The 21,125-nt window shown below is 41.4% G+C and overlaps 1 protein-coding gene across 1 annotated transcript; it reads left to right on the forward strand.

Moving 5' to 3' along the window:
- Positions 1–18,639: 18,639 nt before the first annotated feature.
- LOC119514190 (general transcription factor IIF subunit 2-like) lies at positions 18,640–19,422 on the forward strand. The gene has a single exon (XM_037809840.1). It carries the CDS (start codon positions 18,658–18,660, stop codon positions 19,420–19,422), a length of 765 nt encoding a protein of 254 aa, XP_037665768.1. The 5' UTR covers positions 18,640–18,657.
- The last annotated feature ends 1,703 nt before the right edge of the window (positions 19,423–21,125 follow it).

Raw genomic sequence — 21,125 nt, forward strand, 5'->3', positions numbered from 1 at the left:
GCTCAGACAGAAGGAGGGAGCATGTTACAGCCAAGAAGGACACTTTGAAGAATGCACGGAAGCTGAGAGAGGAGCTGCAGCTTACAGACACATTTGGAGATGGCCTTTGAAAGCAGACTTTTGCTCCAGAGAAGCTAAGAGAGGACAAATGCCCCAGGAACAACTGAGAGTAACATTTTGGAAAGAAGCTGAAGCCTAGAGAGGAGTGTCCCAGGAGAAAGCCATTTTGAAACCAGAACTCCAGAGCAGATGCCTGCCATGTGCCTTCCCAGCTAACAGAGGTTTTCCGGTGCCATTGGCCATCCTTCAATGAAGGTACCCCCTTACCTTGGACACTTTATGGCCTTAAGACTGTAACTGTGTTACCAAAATAAATCCCCTTTATAAAAGCCAATCCATTTCTGGTGTTCTGCATCCCGGCAGCATTAGCAAACTGGGACACTAGGTAACTTCCCATATTTCTGGTTCTATATTAAGTTTTTTTTATGATGCTGTAGCATAAAGTTGATTCTGAGCATTTGTCTGTAGGAACAGAAGTCTTACTATAGTCTCTGTTCTTTCTCCCAAAAAGACTTTTTGCCTCAATAAGTCCCTAAGAAAATATGTTTGCCACTCATTATTCATATTCTTGGATTGTTCAAACTGAAAAAAGTTTTGGTGAGAAAGAATATGCTCCTTTCCAGTATATCTATGTACCTACATTAATAATGTAGTCGTTTGTTGATTTATGTAAATAATATATAGAGCCATTTAAATCAGGAGAACTAATTATCATTTGGATCAAATAGGTAACATTCATGAATTTTGGCAAAATGCAGAACTCAAAATAACCAACTTTACCTCAGGTTTTATTTTTGCTTTTTTACCCTAACTTTTAAGGCAAAAATATTTGTATCTTTTTATTTTTGACAGTGAAGCTATAATATTATTTTATACAAAAGGGTGAGAAAAAGAAAAGCTAGAGATGGAAGCAGTTTTGCAGTTGTCGAACTAGATCACAGCATTGTAGACAATATAAAATGTTCATATCAGAATATTCATTTTGCCATCTTTTCTCAAGGCCAGACTTTCTCATGGAGCACAGTTAAAATTTACATAATTCTGAGCTTTTATAATCTGAGGGAAATATCTCCAGTTGGCGATCTTTTCAATATGAAGCAAGGATATGGGAAGCAGTTGGCATATAGTATTTTCACCGAAAAAAAAAAGAATGTGAAAAGGCATACAAAACTGGACTATTCATTTAGCTCTGAAAATCTCAAAGGTAAAGTAAAATACTAAATGACTGGACAAAACCAGAAGAACCTCTGGTTAAATTATCATACCACTTCCACTTCAGAGGATTTGTCTGAAAACAGATGTTGAGGGTGAACTTTTATATGTTGCTCATTGGTTTGCTTGAGTACTCCCAAGTGTTCTTAAAATTGACACCCTTATACTTCTGGAGTTCTGGCCTTTTATATAGAAATCGTGGAGGAACTAGGCATTACTAAAAATTTTTAGGATTGATGCCCGTAAAGATAGCCTTATGCTCTAGAAAAGCCTTGTTTTCACTAGCAATGCTGTGGAAGGAGTGAGTAGTATTCTTAGGGTGACCAATTGTGCTGGTTTGGATGTATTATTTCCCCCAAAATGCCATTATCTTTGATGCAGTCTTGTGTGGGCAGGAAATGTATTGGTGTTGATTGGGTTGGAGACTTCTGATTGGATGTTTCCATGGAGATGTGATCACTCAACTGTGGGTGAGATCTTTCATTGGATTATTTCCATGGAAGTGTGGCTCCGTGCATTCAGCATGGGCCTTGATTAGTTTACTGGAGCACTATATAAACTCAGACAGAAGGAGCGAGCTTGCTACAGCCAAGAGGGGCACTTTGAAGAGTGCACAGAAGCTGAAAGAAAGAGTAACTGCAGGTGAGAGACAGTTTGAAGACGGCCGTTGAAAGCAGACTCTTGCTCCGGAGAAGCTAAGAGAGGACAAATACCCCAGGAGCAACTAAGAGTGACATTTTTGAGGAACTGAAGCACAGAGAGGAACATCCTGGGAGAAAGCCATTCTGAAGCTAGAACTCTGGAGCAGATGCTAGCCACGTGTCTTCCCAATTAACAGCGGTTTTCCGGATACCGTTGGCCATCCTCCAATGAAGTCACCCAATTGCTGATGTGTTACCTTGGACACTTTATGGCCTTACGACTGTAACTGTGTAACCAAATAACCCCCCATTTTTTAAAGGCAAATCCCTCTCCGGTGTTTTGCATTCCAGCAGCATTAGCAAACTAGAACACCAACTGTCCTGTTTTACCTGGGACTAGGGTCCCCTGAATGTGTGACTTTCCAACGCTAAATCTAGGAATGTTGCAGGCACACTGGAGGAGTTGATTACCCTAGATGTTCTTAGGCCACAGCTCCTCTTCAAAATATCATTCTCATTTGCTCTTGGGGCGTTTGTCCTCTCTTAGCTTCTCCGGAGAAAAGTCTGTATTCAAAGGCCATTTCCAAAATGTCTCTGTAAGCTGCAGTTCCTCTCTCAGCTCCTGTGCACTCTTCAAAGTGTCCCTCTTGGCTGTAGCAAGCTCACTTCTTCTGTCTGAGCTTATATGTTGCTCTAGTAAACTAATCAAGGCCCAAGCTGAATGGGCGGGGCCACACCTCCATGGAAATTATCCAATCAGAGTTATCACCTACAGTTAGGGTCACATCTCCATGGAAACACTCAATCAAAGAATTATAATCTAATCAACACTAATAAGTTTCCTGCCCACACAAGACACATCAAAAATAATGGCATTTTGGGGGGACATAATACATCTAAACTGGCACATTCCACCCCCTGGACCCCAAAATGACATGATCAGGCAACTGGGTTGATAGAATGGTGGGATGGACTGTTGAAGACTCAATTACAGCACCAACTAGGTGGCAATACCTTGCAGGGCCGGGGCAGTGTTCCCCAGGAGGCTGTATATGCTCTGAATCAGCATGCACTCTATGGTGCTGTTTCTCCGATAGCCAGGATTCATGGGTCCAGGAATCAAGGGGTAGAAACAGGAGGGCACCACTCACTATCACTCCCAGTGATCCACTAGGTAAATTTTTGCTTCCTGTCCCTGCAAGCTTAAGCTCTGCTGGCCTACGGTCTTTGTTCCAAAAAGAGGAAACACAACAATAATCCCATTGAACTGGAAGTTAAGATTGCCTCCTGGACACTTTGGGCTTCTTATGCCTCTGAATCAACAGGCAAAGAAGGGGATTACTGTACTGGCTGGGGTGATTGATCCTGACTATCAAGGGGAAATAGCACTGCAACTACACAATGGAAGTAAAGAAGAGTTTTCCTGGAATACAGGAGATCCCCTAGGGCGTCTCTTAGTACTACCATGCCCTGTGATTAAAGTCAATGGAAAACTGCAACAACTCAATCCAGGCAGGACTACTGATGGCCAAGAAAGTTCAGAAATGAAGGTTTGGGTCACCCCACCAGGCAAAGAACCATGGCCAGCTGAAGTGCTTGCTGAGGGTAAAGGGAACATGGAATAGGTAGTGGAAGAAGGTAGTGATAAATATGAACTACAGCCACATGAACAGTTACAGCAACAAGGACTATGATGGCATGAATATTTCCTCCTTGTTTTGTTATGAATATGTTTGTATTTGTCTGTAAAGCAAATATCTTTACTTTCTTCTCTGTTTTATCCCCTTATCATATGACATAAGCTGTATTGTTCATTTTGCTGTATTTAAGCTAAAGGAAATCAATTTTAAGAGTTAATGTCACCCAAGGACTTGCAACTTATTCTGGAGAGATTTAGTGTGTTTCTGGTTGTACGCTGTATGGCAGAGTATTGTTAGGGGAAATATATGTCCGTTATTGTTCTCTACTTAGAGATAAAGTATGGTTTTAGGTGTTGTGTATAACTGCCAAGTTGACAAGGCGGACTGTGATGGTTAGGTTCATGTGTAAACTTGGCCAGTTGTTGGTACCCAGGTGTCTGGTCAAGCAAGCACTGGTCTAACCGTTGCTGTGAGGACACTTGTGGCTGGTTAATAAACCAGAAGGCTGGGTTATTAAATCATCAGTCAATTGGCTGCAGCTGTGACTGATGATGTCAACGAAGGGTGTGTCTTCCACAATGAGAGAATGCAGTCAGCTGGATTTAATCCAATCAATTGAAGACTTTTAAATAAGACTGATAGAGGACCTTCACTTCTACTTCAGGTGACCAGCAAAATGTTTCCTGAGGAGTTTGTTGAAGTTGCTAGTTCATTTCCTGAGAAGTTCATCGAACATCTTCATTGGAGTTGCCAGTTTGCTGCCTGCCCTACAGAATTTGGACTAGTGCATACCCACAGTTGTGTGAGACACTTTTATAAATCTCATATTTATAGATACCTCTCATTGATTCTGTTTCCCTAAAGAACCCTAACTAATACACTCCCTTACATTGTTTTAGTAGGAATTAAATTCATTTGCCCTATGGCTATCAGCATTTCCAATACTAATTGGAATATGTGTCCTCCAATCACTTGATACTGTTGATAAGATTGACAACAAATATCCAAAGGCACTTGGTGATCCAGACAAGGTAACCGGTGGTTTAATGGAACAGAGAAGAGCCAGCTAGATAGCTAAATTCTTCAGAACATGTACATATATGTGTGTATATGTAAGTACAAATCATGTGGCCTTAATGGGTTAAATTTAATCTGAAATTTAAATCTTTCACAGTAAAAGAAAACTGAGTGTGAAAAAAAAGACCTAACTGAACACCTGGAGGAATGATAAAAAGAACAATAAAATAATCCCAAAGCAAGCAGTGGCAAGAAATAACAGATTAGACCAGAAATAAATGAAACTGAGAACAACAACAACAACAAAAAATAAAGAGAACCAACAAAACCAGAAGTTGATACTTTGAGAAGGTCAAAAAAATTGACAAGCCCTTAGCTAGACTGACAAAGAAAAAACAAAAAAAAGAGAAGACGCAAATAAATAAAATCAGCAATGAGAGGGGCATTACTACTGATATCACAGAAATAAAAAGATCATAAGAGGATATTATAAACAACTGTATGCCAAAAAATTAGACAACTTAGATGAAATGGACAATTTCCTAGAAACACAAGAACACTCTACATTGACTCTAGAAGAAATAGAAGACCTCAACAAACCAATCACAATGAAAGAGATTAAGTCAGTCATCAAAAAACTCCCAAGAAAGAAAGCCCAGGACCAGACAGCTTCACAGGTGAATTCTACCAATCATTCCAAGAATTAATATGAATCCTGCTCAAACTCTTCCAAAAATTTGAAGATGAGGGAACACTATTTAATTCTTCATTCTTTGAAGCCAACATCACCCTAATACCTAAAACCAAAGCCAAATAAAGATACTACAAGAAAAGAAAATTACAGAACAATCTTTCAAATGAATATAGATGAAAATAACCTAACCAAAATACTAGCAAATTAAATCCAACAGTACATTAAAAGAATTATACACCACGATCAAGTGGGTTTTATGCCAGGTATGCAAGAGTGGTTCAACACAAGAAAATAAATTAATGCAATACACCACATTAACAAATCGAAGGAGAAGAACGACATGATCATCTCAATTGATGCAGAAAAAAGTATTTGACAAAATCCAGCATCCTTTCTTGAGAAAAACACTGAGAAAGATAGGAATAGAAGGAAACTTCCCCAATATGATAACAGACTTCTATGAAAAACCCACAGCTAACATTGTTCTCAATGGTGGAAGACTGAAAACTTTCCTACTGAGACTGGGAACAAGACAAGGATGCTCACTGTCAACACAGTTATTTGACATTGTGCTTGAAGTTCTAGCTAGAGTAATTAGACAAGAAAAAGAAATAAAAGGCATCCAAATTGGAAGAGAAGAAGTAAAAGTTTCACTTTTTGGGGGGACTTTTATATAAAGTCCCCCCAAAATCTACAATAAAGCTACTAGAGCTAATAAACAAGTTCAGCAAAGTGACAAGGTACAAGACCAAAAATCAGTAGTGTTTCTATACACTAGTAATGAGCAACCTGAGGATGAAATCAAGAAAAAAATTCCATTTACAGTAGCAACCAAAAGAATCAAATATCTAAGAATAAATTTAATCATGGATGTAAAGGAACTGTATTCAGAAAACTACAAAACACTGCTACAAGAAGTCAAAGAAGACCTAAACAAATGGAAGGATATTCCATTTTCATGGATTGGAAGACTAAATATCATTGAGATGTCAATTCTACCCAAATTGATTTACAGATTCAATGCAATCCCAATCAAAATTCCAACAGCCTACTTTGAAGAAATGAAAAGCTAGTTATGAAATTTATTTTGAAGGGTAAGGGATCCCAATTAGCCTAAAACATCTTGAAAAAGCAGAATGAAGTTGGAGGACTCACTTCCTCAATTTAAAGCATATCACAAAGCTACAGTGGTCAAAACAGCATGGCACTAGCATAAAAACAGACATATTGATCAATGGAACTGAACTGAGAGTTCAGAAATAGACCCACACATTGATAGTCAATTAATTTCTTTTCAATTGATTTTTAAATTCAATTTTCTTGAGATATATTCCCATACCATAAATCATCCAAACTGTACAATCGATTGTTCACAGTACCATTATATAGTTGTGCATTCATCACCCCAATCTATTTTTTGAACATTTTCCTTTACCAGAAAAAGTAAAAATAAGAATAAAAAATAAAAGTAAAAATGAACACCTAAATCATCCCCCCTCCACCCTATTTTTCATTTAGTTTTTTGTTCCCATTTTTCTACTCATCCATCCATACAGTGGATAAAGGGAGTGTGATCCATAAGGCATTCACAATCACACTGTCACCACTTGTAAGCAACATTGCTACAAAATCATCTTCAAGAGTCAAGGCTACTGGGTTGCAGTTTGATAGTTTCAGATACTTATTTCTAGCTATTCCAATGCATTAAAACCTAAAAAATGTTATCTATATAGTGCCTAAGAATGCAAACCAGAGTGACCTCTTGACTCCATTTGGAATCTCTCAGCCACTGAAACTTTATTTTGTTTCATTTCACATCCACATCAATTGATTTTTGATAAGGTTGCCAAGTCCACTCAAATTGGGCAGAGCACTCTCTTCAACAAATGTTGCTGAGAGAACTGGATATCCATATCCAAAAGAATGAAAGAGGACCCCTATCTCACACCTTATACACAAATTAACTCAAATGGATCAAGTACCTAAATACAAGAGCCTAGAAGAAAATGTAGGGGACAATCTTCAAGATCTTGTGGTAGGCAGTAGTTTCTTAGACTTGACACCCAAGGCAAAAGCAATGAAAGAAAATAGATAAATGGAACCTCCTCAAAATTGAAAACTTTTGTGCTTCAAAAGACTTTGTCAAAAATGTGAAAAGGCAGCCTACGCAATGGGAGAAAATATTTGGAAACCATATATCTAATATGTAAAGAAATACTCCAATTCAGCAATAAAATGACAAACAACCCAATTTAAAAATGGGAAAAGACATGAATAGATACATTTCAGAAGAGGAAATACAAATGTCAAAATGCATATGAAAAGATGCTCAACATTACTAGCGATTAAGGAAATGCAAATCAAAACCACAATGAGATACCATTGCACACCTACTAAAATGGCCACTATTAGACAAACAGAAAACTACAAGTGTTGGAGAGGATATGAAGAAATAGGAACGTGTACTCACTGCTGGTGGGAATGTAAAATGGTATAGCCACTGTGTGAGACAGTTGGCGGTTCCTCAGGAAGCTAAGTACAGAACTGCCATATGATCAGCAATCTCGCCACTAGGTATATACTCAGAAGAACTGAAAGCAGGGATTCAAACAGACATTTGTACACTGATGTTTATAGTGGCATTATTCACAATTGCCAAAAGATGGAAACAACCCATGACCATCAATTGATCAGTGGATAAGCAAAATGTGGTATAGACATATGATGGAATATTATTTACCTGTAAGAAGAAATGTAGTCCTGATGTATGCAACATGGATGTACCTTGAGAATGTTATGTTGAATGAAGTCAGACACAAAAGGACATATACTGTATGATCTTACTAATATGAATGAAATATAATGAGCAAACTCATGGGGTTAATATCTAGAGTATAGGTTACCAGAAAATAGAATGAGGGTATAGAATGGGAAGCTGATGCTTAATTTGTGCAGAATTTTTAACAAGATTGTTTGTAAATGCTTGGAAATGGATAGAGTGATGGTAGCACACTATGATGAGTACTGTTAACAGCACTGATTCGTCTGTGTGATTGTGATTGAAAGGGGAAGTTTAGGGTCATGTTTGTCACAAGAAAGAAAGCTAGAGGATGAAACATGGGACTGTACAACACAGTGAACCCTGTTTTGGATGATAAAGTTGGTTAATAATACAAATATAAGAATGTTATTCCATGAACTAGAACAAACATATGTCATTATTATAAGGTGTTAGTAATGTGGTGGTATATGGGGAAAAACACACCTAAAGCAAACTATGAACTACACTTTTGTGCCCATTTTTTCTACTCATTGGTCTATACACTGTTTAAAGGGAGTGTGAGCCATACGGTTTTCACAATCACTTGGTCACACCATATAAGCGATACAGTTATACAACTGCCTTCAAGAATAAAGGATACTGGATTGCAATTCAACAATTTCAGATATTTCCTTCTAACTATTCTAATAAACTAAAAACTTAAAAGGGATATTTATATAATGCATAAGAGTTACCTCCAGAATGACCTCTCAACTCCATTTGAAATCTCTCAGCCATTGAAACTTTATTTTCTTTCAATTCTCCAACCCCTTTTGGTCCAAAAGACTTTCTCAATCACATGATGCAGGGTCCAAGTTCATTTCCGGGAGTCATGTTCCACATTGCCAGGAAGATTTATACTCCTGGGAGTCAAGTCTCACATAGGGGGTAGGGTAGGCAGTGAGTTCACCTGCCAAGTTGGCTTAGAGAGAAAAGCCACATCTGAGCAACAAAAGAGGCCCTCTGGGGGTGACTGCTAGGCACAGATATGAGTAGGCTTAGCCTCTCCTTTGCAGGATCAAGCTTTGTAGGGGAAAGCCCCGAGATTGAGGGCCTGGCCTACTAAACTGGTGGTTTCCGTGCTTATGAGAATATCAGGAATTCCCCAGCTGGAGAAGTTTAATATTTCCACATTTTCTCATAGTCCCTCAAGGGGGCTTTGTAAATACTTTTTATTCTCTGCCCAAATTACTCTGGGTTGTATCCGGGCTTCATCCTAACCTGTACAAACAAGGTCTCACTCATCAGTCAGTTTCCTGCAATTATGGCATTTGAGTAACTGACCATACAAGTTAAAATTATATAGTGTGTCGAGAGAAAATATAGATTTTGCACCATATAATCATCTCTTCCTTTGGTCCCACACAGAAGTCAAAATTTTAAACTCGATTAATATCATCCTGTACCCTTTAGTCAGATCTACCCCAATCCTCAACCAAGTTCATTTCACTTATATCTCCAATTGAGGTCTGATCTCCTTTCAGCCTTTTTAGCAGTTGATTCATGGGGCAATGCCGACACTCACAGCTGCCGAACTCTGGCTCTGAGTCTCAGATGCCACACAGACTCCCGAAGCTCCAGGGACTGACCACGTCACACACAAATAGAAATAACAGTCCACTTGTAATTTGCCCTATAGACTCTCTTATGTAAAAACAACATGCCTTTTTATATTTGATGCAAAGAATGGGAATGGAGACATACAGTAGACTCAGGCAGCCTGAAAACCAAGACATGATGGTGGTTGAGAACCCAAGCCTTGGGAAAGGGGCTCTACCTGACAGAGGTCCCCTCTGTCGTATGACTGCTGGTCATCACCCATTGCCCCCAGGTCCACCAGGTCACCAGGCTGCTGGGCACTGCTTTCCCAGGAGCTCTGAGTTGTCCCACTGGGAGGGACACCAGGCCTCCACAATGGATGGTGGGAATCATCAGTACCAGTGGGGGCTGCTTGGGACAGATGACTTAGCAAGAGTGGAAGAGGCCTATCTGGGCCCAAGGCCCATGTAGCTTTGGGAAGAGGTGGAGTGAGGAGGACAGGCAGGGGTAAAGGGAGGGGTGTGGGAGAAGAGGGGAGCAAGTCGGAAGGGGCGGCGAATGGAAGGGAGAGGGAGAGGAGGAAGGCAGGTGGTGGGAGGAACAGGGGGACAGGCTAGCGTGGAGGTGACCCAAGCAGGGAGATGGGAAGGGGGAAAACTGGTAAGAGGAGGGAGATGGTTGGAGCATGAGGTAGGAAGAGGACCAAGTTGTTTTGGGTGACTGGCAACAGACGCAGGCACAGGATGAAGAGAAAGGGAAGTCATAGGAATAAGAGGCAGACCAGGGGGAAGGGAGGGAGCCGAAGGCAAAGCTGGAGCAGGGGTAGAATGGTGAAGAGGAGGTTGAGCAGGAATGAGACAGGGCAGCTTCTTCTGCATGGCTCTCAGCTGAGAAAGGAGGGTCTGTTTGATGCGTTCAGTGTTCTGAATTCTTGCTTTGCTTGATTCCATTATGACTCATATTCTATGTTAAAAGAAAGTCAAAGATTCTAGGATATTTGAATTGGAAGAGACCTTTGATATCCTTGAGTACAACCTCCTTCATTTTATAAATTAAGAAAGGGCCAGAGGGTTGTCTAAAGTCACCCAACAGTTAGTTAGGGGCACAGTTTGGACAGAACCCAATCCAGAGTTCTTCTTACAAGCCCAGACTGGCAAGGTAGTGGGTCAAAGGTGTAGGGTTCTCCAGGGAGTAGAGGAGCCCCTCTGACTAACATAACAGAGTCTACCCTAGATAAAGGCAGTGGAGCTGGTCACTCTCGTCTCATCCTGTGAGAAGCCTTGGGAAGCACCTTCTATCCCTGGCTAGCCATTGCCAGAACTGGCAAATAGCCCTTCATTGCCCCATGAGAAAGTCCATGCCTATGCCCAGGAAAGGAACAGAACAGGAAGAAAACTCCCTCACCAGGCAACAATTAAGCTCAAATTCAGGCCTGCATTATGGGAACCTGGGAAGGAAGGTTCTGGATCAGGGAAAGGGGTAAAGGAGAATTTAGAGCCTGTACTTTCTCACTGTTTGTCTCATTGGAAGTCACAGGGCAGGGATGTTACCTCCATTTTAAGGGAAAAGAAACTGCCCAGATAGGGTAGATACCTGCCCAGAGTCATACAGTTTGGGAGTAACATTACAGGGATCAGAATTCCTAGCACTTGTTTTTTTTTTTTTTTTTCTTTCATTCAACAGACATTTATTGGGTATCTACAATGTGCCAGGTTCTAGTCCCATCCATGGTGAGATACATCAGTGAACAAAAAGACAAACATCCATCTTCTCAGGGAGCTTACATTCTGGTGGGGGGAGAGAAAGGCACTCATGGAGCTTACATTCTGATGGTGGGGGGAGAGAGAGACATTAAACCAAATTTACAAGCAACTTATGCAGTAAGTTGGATGGAGTTAGTGCTGTTAGAGAAAAATTAAGTGGGGACCTAAGCTAGGGAGTGCTGGGAGATGATGTCCTGTGTTCCAATTTTAGATATAGCAACAGGAAGGTAAAGCCTTGTTGAGAAGGTGGATTATTTGAGCAATGATGTAAAGGAGGTGACAGGGTAAGTGGTGCAGTTATCTGGGGAAGAGCATTCCAGGCAGAGGGGTAAGCACAAAGGTCCTGCAGGTTTGAGGTCAGTGTGCCTTGAGTGAAGAGCTAATGCAGAGAGTAGCAGAGGAGGTCAGAGTTGGAATGAGGGCAGGGGGTCAAATCTTGAGCATCCTGTAGGCCAATGTAAGGACTTAGATTTTCACTCTGAAATGGGAACCCATTGGAGGAGGGACATCCTAGCACTTGTTTTTGTGCTCTTCCCATTAAATGACTGTTCCGGTTTGCCAATGCTGCCAGATTGCAAAACACCAGAAATGGATTGGCTGTTATAAAGGGGGTTTTATTTAGTTACAAAGTTACAGTCTTAAGGCCATAAAGTGTCCAAGGTAAAACATCAACAATCAGGTACCTTCACTGGAGAATGACCTGTGGCGTCCAGAAAACCTCTGTTAGCTGGGAAGGCACATGTCTGGCATCTGCTCCAAATTCTGGTTTCAAAATGGCTTTCTCTCAGTACGTTCCCCTCTAGGCCAAAGTTCCTCTTCAAAATTTCACTCTCAGTTGCTCTTGGGGCATCTGTGTGCTCTCAGCTTCTCTGGAGCAAGAGTCTGCTTTCAACAGCCGTCTTCAAATTGCCTCTCATCTGCAGCTCCTCTCTCAGCTCCTGTGCATGCTTCAAAGTGTCCCTCTTGGCTGTAGCAAGCTCGGTCCTTCTGTCTGAGCTTATAGATTGTTCTAGTAAATGAATCAAGGCCCACATTGAATGGGCAGGGCCACACTTCCATGGAAACTATCCAATCATTTCTTCATTGCCCCATGAGAAAGTCCATGCATATGCCCAGGAAAGGAACAGAACAGGAAGAAAACTCCCTCACCAGGGGTTTTATTTGGTTTCTGAAATTTCATCACAATATTGCTTTTTGCATTCATCCTGCTAAGCCCTTGGTGAAGTCTTTCCACCTGACAATTTCATTAGTTCTGGGAAATTTCTTTTCCCAACATTGCTTTGAGAATTCTCTCTTCTCCAGTCTCTCTTCTCTCCTCCTGGAACTCCTGTTTAGACTCCTATGTTGGAACTTCTGGACCTGTTTCTTAACTTTCCACTGAAAGTTTTAATATCTGTACCTTGGGGATATAATTTGAAAATGTTTCTTGGCTTAATCTTCCAGCTCACTGATCTCATCTTCACAGGCATCCACCCTGCTATGCAGATTTTCTATTAAATATTTAATTTCAGATTAAAATTTTAATTTCCAAGCCCTTTAGCTGATTAATGTCTATGATGCTTTTGGGGGTATTTGTTATACTTTTTCCAAAGTCCTATTCTGCTTGCTTTATTTACTCTGGTTAAGTGACAACAAGTAAATGGCAAAGGCAGGATTTGGACTCGGGCAAATTAACTCCAGAACATGAGCTTCAGCCTCTCACTATGCTATACCGTCTGTTTTGGTTGCCCAGAGGAAATATATGTGAGGGACAGTGTTCTGGTTTGCTAAAGTTGCCATTACGTAAAATACCAGAAATGGACTGGCTTTTATAGAGGGGATTTATTTGGTTACAAAGTTACAGTTGTAAGCCATAGAAGTGTCCAGACTGAGGCATCAGCAAGATAATACCTTCACTGAAGAATGCCCAATGGTGTCCAGAACACCTCTGTCACCTGGGACGGCACATGGCTGGTGTCTGCTGGTCCTTTTCTCCTGGGTCATGTTTCAAAATGGCTTTCTTCAGAATGTCTCCAGGCTGTCTTCACTCTTCTCTCTCAGCTCCTGTGTCCTTGCTTCTTTTTCACAGGGTGTTTTTCTCTAAGCATCTGGGGCTCCTCTCTTAGCTTCTCTGGGGCAATCTCTGGGTTTCATCTCTTAGCTTACCATCTCCAAATGTCCTTTTGTCTGCATCTCCAAGCGTCTCCAAGCATCTCCCAGCATCAGTAAGCATCTGGGTCTGTGTCGGCTCTTAGCTTCTCTCTTAAATACTCCAGTGAACTAATCAAGACCCAACCAGAATGGGTGGGGCCACACCTCCATGGAAATAATCTAATCAAAAGTATCACCCACAACTGGGTGAATCACACCTCCAGGGAAACACTCAATCAAAAGTTTCCAAGATAATCAAAAGACTAATAAATCTGCCCCCACAAGATTGCATTAAAGAACACGGCTTTTGGGGGCACATAATGTATTCAAACCAGCACAGACAGGTTCTTGTTTCAATAGCCAAATAGTTTTCCAAAAAGTCAATGCCAGCTTAATATTCCCATCAATCCTTTACTCATGCTGCAAATTTTTATTAAGCAACTTCTATGTGCTGGGAATTCAGTGGGGAACAAGACAGATACAGTCTGTTGTCATAAGTGATTACCATTTAATGGAGATACAAATAAGCACAAGGTCATTGGAAACAGTGTGATCAGTGCTGATAGGAGAAGCATGGGTGCTATGGAAATGCATAGGAGGGTACCTATGCCGGATCTGCCAGATCTGGAAAGAGAAAGAGACCTTTCAGGTAACATTTTAAAGAAGAATGGGAATTAGCTGAGCTAAAGGGATGAGGTTGTCATGGTGGCAGAATATCCAGGGAAAGAAACAGCACTACTGAAGAAGACCTAGTGACAAGAGAGGGCAAAAGAGCTTTCACTGACTTTACAAGCTTATTATTAGTAGAGTTTTAGGGAGGTCCTGGCAAGAGATGAAGCTGGAGAGCTGAGCAGCAGTCTCTTCTGAAGGGGCCTTCTTAGTCACTGTAAAGAGGATGGACTTTATTCTGCAAAAGTTGGGGAGCTTCTGAAAGCTTTTAAGAAGTAGAAGGATATTTTTAGTACCATTTTTAAAAAAGAAAAATGCAGAATATATTGAAAGGGAAGCATGGAATTCATTTAGGATGCTATTGCACCAATTTAAGAGAGAGAAGAAATGGAATGGCCCAAACTGGGACAGGGTGTGGGGATGGAGAGGACAATTTGAGACAAATTAAGGAGGTAAAATGGACAGGACTCACCAAGTCATTGAATGTGGGAGTGAGGTACAGGGAGAAATCAAACTTAATACCCAAGTCTCTGGCTTGGGCAATCAGGTGGATGGGGAAATACTGGAAGAACAGGTTTGTTTTGGGGAAAAGGAATGAGAAGGTGATGGGTTCTAGTTTGACCTATTAAGAATGAAGTGAATACCTAACAAAATCCTGGCAGCCTTTTTTGCAGAAATGGAAAAGCTGATCCTCAAATTCGTATGGCACTATAAGGGCCCCAAATAGCCAAATCAATATTGCAAATGGAGAACAAGGTTGGCGGTATTACACTTCCCAATTTCAAAGCTTACTACAAAGCCACTGTAATCTAAAACAGTGTGGTACTGGTATATAGACATAGAGACCAATGGAGTGTAATTGAGAGCTCAGAAATAAACACATACATCCATAGCCAACTGATTTTTGACAAGGGGGTCAAAACATTAATTGGGAAAAAGGTCTCTTCAATAAAATGGTGCCGGGAAAACTGGATGTCCACTTGCAACAGAATTAAGTTGGACTCCTACTTCACACCATACCCAAAAATTAACTCTAAATGGATCAAGAACTCAAAAATAATAGCAGAAACCATAAAAGTCCAGAAGAAAACATGTGGGAACCTTCATAACCTGGAATTTGGTAGTGATTTCTTAGATATGACACCAAAAGCATGAGAAACAAAAGAAAAAATAGTCAAAATGAACTTCGTCTAAATTTAAAACTTTTGCACATACAAGGACACTATCACGAAAGTGAAAAGACAACCTATGGAATGGGAGAAAATAATTGCAAACCACATTATCTGATAATGGCTTCATATCCAGAATATATAAAGACCTGCTACAGCTCAGCAACAAAAAGACAAACAACCCAATTAAAAAATGGGCCAAGGACTTAAAAGACATTTCTCCAAAGAAGATATATAAGTGGCCAATAAGTACATGAAAAGATGCTCACCATTATTGGTCACCAGAGAAGTGCAAATCAAAACCACAATGAGATACCACTCACCACAATGGCTATTATTAAAAATACAGAAAATAATAAGTGCCTGCAAGGATGCAGACAAATAGGAACCTTTATACATTTCTGGTAGCACTGTAGCATGATGCAGCTAGAATTACCATATGACTGCCAATCCCACTTCTTGGTATATACCCAAAAGAATCAAAAGCAGTGACATGAACAGGAATTTGTATACCAATGTTCACAGCAGCATTATTTACAATAGCCAGAAGGTGATAGCAACCCAAGCGTTCATCAACAGATGAATAGATAAACAAAATGTGGCATGTACACTCAGTGGAATATTATTCAGCTGTAAAAAGGAATAAAGTTCTGATACATGCAATAACATGGATAAACCTTAAAGACATCACGTTGAGTAAAGTAAGCAGACATAAAAGGACAAATACTGTATGATTCCACTTACATGATATACCTAGAAGAAGCAAACTTCACAGAGACAGATGGCAGTTTATAGTTTATGGTGGGGGTGGGGGTGAAGGGGATGGGAAGAGAGAGTTATAGCTTAATATAAGAGTGAAGAGTTTCTGTTTGAGGTGATGAAAAAGTAGGGGTAATGGGTATTGGAGATGGTAACATCATATTGTGAATGTAATTAATACTACTGAATTTATACTTGATTGTGGTTAAAATGGAAAATTTTGAGCTGTGTGTTACTAGAAAAAAGGTTTAAAAAGTAGTGGAATACATAAATAACTGGGGGTGGGATTGGGGTAGGGGAAGGTGGAGTACATTGTAGGACAATAGTAGGCATTTGGGTTGTCAACCAGAAGTTCAGGAGAGAGGTCTGAGCTATGGATATTGATGTGAGACATCAGCAGGAATATAATCTTCAAAAAGTATGTAGAGTGAGAAGGGACAGCACCCAGGACAGAACAGCATTTATAACCCGAGACAGACTGACAGGAACCCACAAAGAAGCTGGAAATGAGCAGCCTGAGCAGCAGGAGTAAACCCAGGGGCGTGGGGTATCATGGAACCCAAATGGAGTGATCAGAGAAGTAAAAGAAGGACACTTTGCACAGAGTAGTGAGAGCAATTTCAGTGGTGGATATGGCTGGTCAGGGTCCATGGTGACTAGGACTGATATGTCTAAAAACTCTTCAGAGGGCCTAAGTACTGCATCTTGTGACCTTTGTAAGGGAGCCAAAGCAAGCTACCATCCACACTAACCCACCCTAAGCTGGAGAATTAAAGAAAATTAGTTCAGTGGATGAACTAATCCATAGAGCTACTCACCCTGATTGTATGATTTTGGAGATATGGGACACATTCATAATCCAATCAAGGAGATGGGATTCTCTGGAGGACTGTAATCTAATCCAATCAGGGAACTCCCAAAAGGTGACAATAAACAGAGCTGTGCAGGCAGAGTAGAGGAGTCTGTTCCTGTTCTCAAGGAAAAGGAGCCTGGGGAAGTCAGGGAGCCCTTGCTCAGCAGTGACCCCCGACTCTGGAAGCTCTGGCCCTGCACAGCTTTCAAGCCAGCTCTGGTGAGTTTGACCCGGGAGGAAGGCCGTCCTACCTCCTTTTCCCTTTGTAAAGTTATGCACCTTCTGCACATATTTGCTCTCTTTGCCTTAGGCACGATGAGAAGGCACCTAAGAGGTTATCCCAAGAAATGCAATTTCTTAGCTCCTCCTGGTTTGTATTGTATGTCATATTTGAAGGTTTTTCCACTCTGGTCCGAGAAAATATCCCAGGGCAGAGGTTACTGCCGTTATGGGGTGACTGTTCCACCGCAGGCTTTAGGAGCAGGGAGCCAGGGCGCTGCCCGCCTGCCAGCTGCGGGCGCCGGCGGTCTAGAACCTGGAACCCGTTCGCCCCGGCGTCCTGACGCCGCCGCCTACAGGTGGGATGGGTGGGTGAGCTGGGGCAGGCACCCTGGTCTCAGCGACTCTCCCCGTGTCGCCTTGCCGCGCCCTGGTGACCAGCAGGGTGGCGACGCCACCTAGCTGAGGCTCCGTGTGGCAGGAGGACGCGTCCCCAACCCGAGGCGCTCCTCGCCTCTTATTCTGTGGCGGGGCCATTTCCCCCTAGTCGCTGGGGCTCTGAGCGTCGGCGGAGTGGGGTACGGTGTTCCGGTACCGGGGACACTGGGCAGCCCACGCCTCCCCGCGCCGGGAACGCACCATCCACTCGATTTATTTACAGCGAACAAACCGATTAAATAAGATTTTTCCTTAGTTCAAAAAATAAAATAATTGAATGCTTACAGCTGTAACAGCCACAAACCCAGACCCCGTGGTGCTTACCGTCTAGTGGGAAAGGGAGAAAAAATAGTATCCAGTATATTTCATGTCGACTGATGCTCAGAAAATTCAGCGGAGGAGAGGGATGGGAATAGGAGGAGGTTACAGTTTTAAATAGGGTGATCAGGAGGCCTCTCTGCAAAGGGCTCATTTGAGTAAGGGCCTGAAGGAGATTTCTGTATCTTGGAAGATTTTCCGTGTCAGTAGATAAGAGCTACTGTATTTTTTTTTTTTTTCAATTTTATGACCACAGTTTATTCAAAATGCTTGAGAACATTTCACGTATATTCACATGAACTACTTTTCCACAGAGCTTAACCGAAAGGTGAAAGTAGCATTTAGTTTAGTTTTACTGGTTTTATTAAGAAAAATAAAATGTTGTCATTGTATTCTTTTTTAATGGCTGCAGTACTTCATTGGGACGATGTACCACCCGTATTTGTCAAGCTTCCCACTTTTATAGGTGGTTTCTAATTTTTCCTTATTATGAATAGTCTAGCAATTTTCCTATAGCATTCTCTGGATTCTAAAACTCTGCCATTCTATCTTTTAACATTTCTGCATGTGTTTTACATTTTCTTGCTAGGTTCCTGGGTCCGGGCAGTGGAGCCGTGCTGTTTTTGGTGTGCTGCTGCTCTCCCTCGCATCCCTAACTCACCCATCCTCTGCACCCTCAGCTCAAGGACACGTGGCATCTGAAGGCAGCAGACCCATGGCTCAGAGAATGCAACTCGACTTGGAAGGGATTCGACAGAACAACCAGATGTGGCTAGTGAAGGTTCCTAAATACCTGTCACAACAGTGGCATAAAGCTTCCGGAAGAGGTGAATTAGGGAAGCTGCGGATTACCAACAATCAAAGAAAGACTGAGTTGTCATTTACTTTGAATGAGGAACTTACAAACATCGACATTGATGGACAACCAGGCCCAGCCACTGCTCCCAGGGAGCATCAGTTTTTCTTGCAGGAGCTGGGAGGGCAAATACTCACAGTACTGACCGAGGGTGCCCAGGACAAGCTCTCATTAGCAGGAACAGTGGTACAGCGAATGGAATGCAGACCTGCTGTAGGTGAAAACTACATGAGACTCAAGAGGATGCAAATAAAGGAATCTTCCAAACCTGCCAGAACTGTACAGAAACTGGACAAGGTTGTCACAACCAATTATAAACCTGTTGCTAATCATCACTACAATATCGAATATGAGAAGAAAAAGAAAGAAGATGGGAAGAGAGTGCGAATTGATAAAGACCAGGTTTTAACCGTGCTATTTTCTGCCTTTGAGAAACACCAGTATTATAACGTCAAAGACTTGGTGGACATCACTGGGCAACCTGTGGAGTACCTGAAGGAAATCTTGAATGAAATAGGTGTTAGGAATGTAAAGGGGCCCCACAAGAACACATGGGAGCTGAAGGCAGAGTACCAACATTATCCAGCAGCAGCCAAAAGTGAGGAAGAAAATCCTTTGCCATGAAGCCCAGGAGACAATATGAGCATGATAATCTTCAGATGCTAAACTTATGTGAGACTGGAGTATTCTTGGCAAGGGGTGGGAGTTAGTATTTGATTTTTAGTATTCGCTTTTAAATTGTAAAACAAGTAAATAAAAAAAATTTCAATGAGAAAATATTTTCTGAATGAGAACTGCCTGTCTTTGCCACATCCCCAAAGAACTGAGTTAATGTAAGTCCAAAGAAAAGAGGGGCACTGCAAGGAAAAAAACAAGTGTCCCCAGAAACTCCTGAATAGGGTGGGAGGTGGAGAGCCAAAGTTCTGCATACTGAAATTATTGATGCTCAAAATTTTTTAAAATGCAATTTTATTGAGATATAGTCACATGCCATACATTCACCCAAAGTGTACAATTGTTCACAGCATCATCATATAGTTGTGCATTCACCACAATCAATTTTTGAACATTTTCAAACTCCAAAAAAAATTTAAAATAAAAATAAAAGTAAAAAAAGAACACCCAAAACATCCCATACCCTCCACCCCCCACTATTATTCATTTACCTTTTGTCCCTACTTTTCTACTCATCTGTCCACATATCAAAGTTGTCTTCGAAGTATTTAAAATATGTGGTCCTTTCATATGCAGACAAATTAATGAAAAAGAAAAATATTAAGAAAGAGAATGAGATAATTAGAATTTGCCAGCTGGCAGACAAGAAGACGCTGTCCCTGATTGATCATGTGGGAACAGGTACATTAGGGGTCCGTTCTTCACTTCAAGTGAGTTATTGAATTAGATCTTGAATGTGGATCCCAAATCATTGCTTAAAATATCTTTTTAAGAGATTCCACTCTGGCAGCATTGAAATGAAAATTAACAATAATAATAGCAATGGTAATAAAAACGGCTCACATTCATGTGCTTACTATAAGCTAGGCTGGGTGTTTAGGACCCTACATCACTTACCAACAATTTTTTCTTCTCAGCAACCCCGAGAAGAAAATGTGGAATCTCTCTTCTGCTATCCCACCCCATCCTTAAGGCTGCCAAGGAATGAGGGGTTGAGGAAGAAGCGTTTGTTTGGTTGTTCTTGTTTGGTTGGTTTGTTGTTGCTGTTTGCTTTTGTTCTTTTTTAAGATGTCTGCATGCTGTCAGAGGGGAAAATCAATGACACTTGAAAGAGGGAGGAGTTGAAGAAATGAAGTCCCTGAAGATAAATGGGGGTGGGATTCTGAACACAGGTTGGATGGGGAGTTGGTGTGCCGGTTTGAATGTGTTATGTCCCCCAGAAAAGGCCATATTCTTTGATGCAATCTTGTGGGACAGACATAATAGTGGGGATTAAGTTGGAATGTTTGGATTCGGAGATACGCCCCACCCAACTGTAGATGATAACTGATGGGATATTTCCACGGAGGTGTGGCCCCGCCCATTCGGGGTGGGCCTTGATCAGTGGAGCCATATAAATGTGCTGACTCAAAGAGACTGAAGGGAGTGCAGCTGTGAGTGATGTTATTTGAAGAGGAGCAAGCTTGCTAGAGAAGAATGTCCTGGGAGAAGCCATTGTGAAACCAGAACTTTGGAGCAGGCGCCAGCCATGTGCCTTCCCAGCTAACAGAGGTTTTCCGGATGCTATTTGCCATCCTCCAGTGAAGGTACCCGATTATTGATGTGTTACCTTGGACACTTTATGGCCTTAAGACTGTAACTGTATAGCCAAA

The sequence above is a fragment of the Choloepus didactylus genome, chromosome 2 (genome assembly GCF_015220235.1).
Source record: "Choloepus didactylus isolate mChoDid1 chromosome 2, mChoDid1.pri, whole genome shotgun sequence".
Lineage (NCBI taxonomy): Eukaryota > Metazoa > Chordata > Mammalia > Pilosa > Megalonychidae > Choloepus > Choloepus didactylus.

Bases quoted from the DNA above. Each gene is read 5' to 3' on its own strand.
- LOC119514190 (XM_037809840.1), top strand. From the start codon at position 18,658: ATGGCTCAGAGAATGCAACTCGACTTGGAAGGGATTCGACAGAACAAC.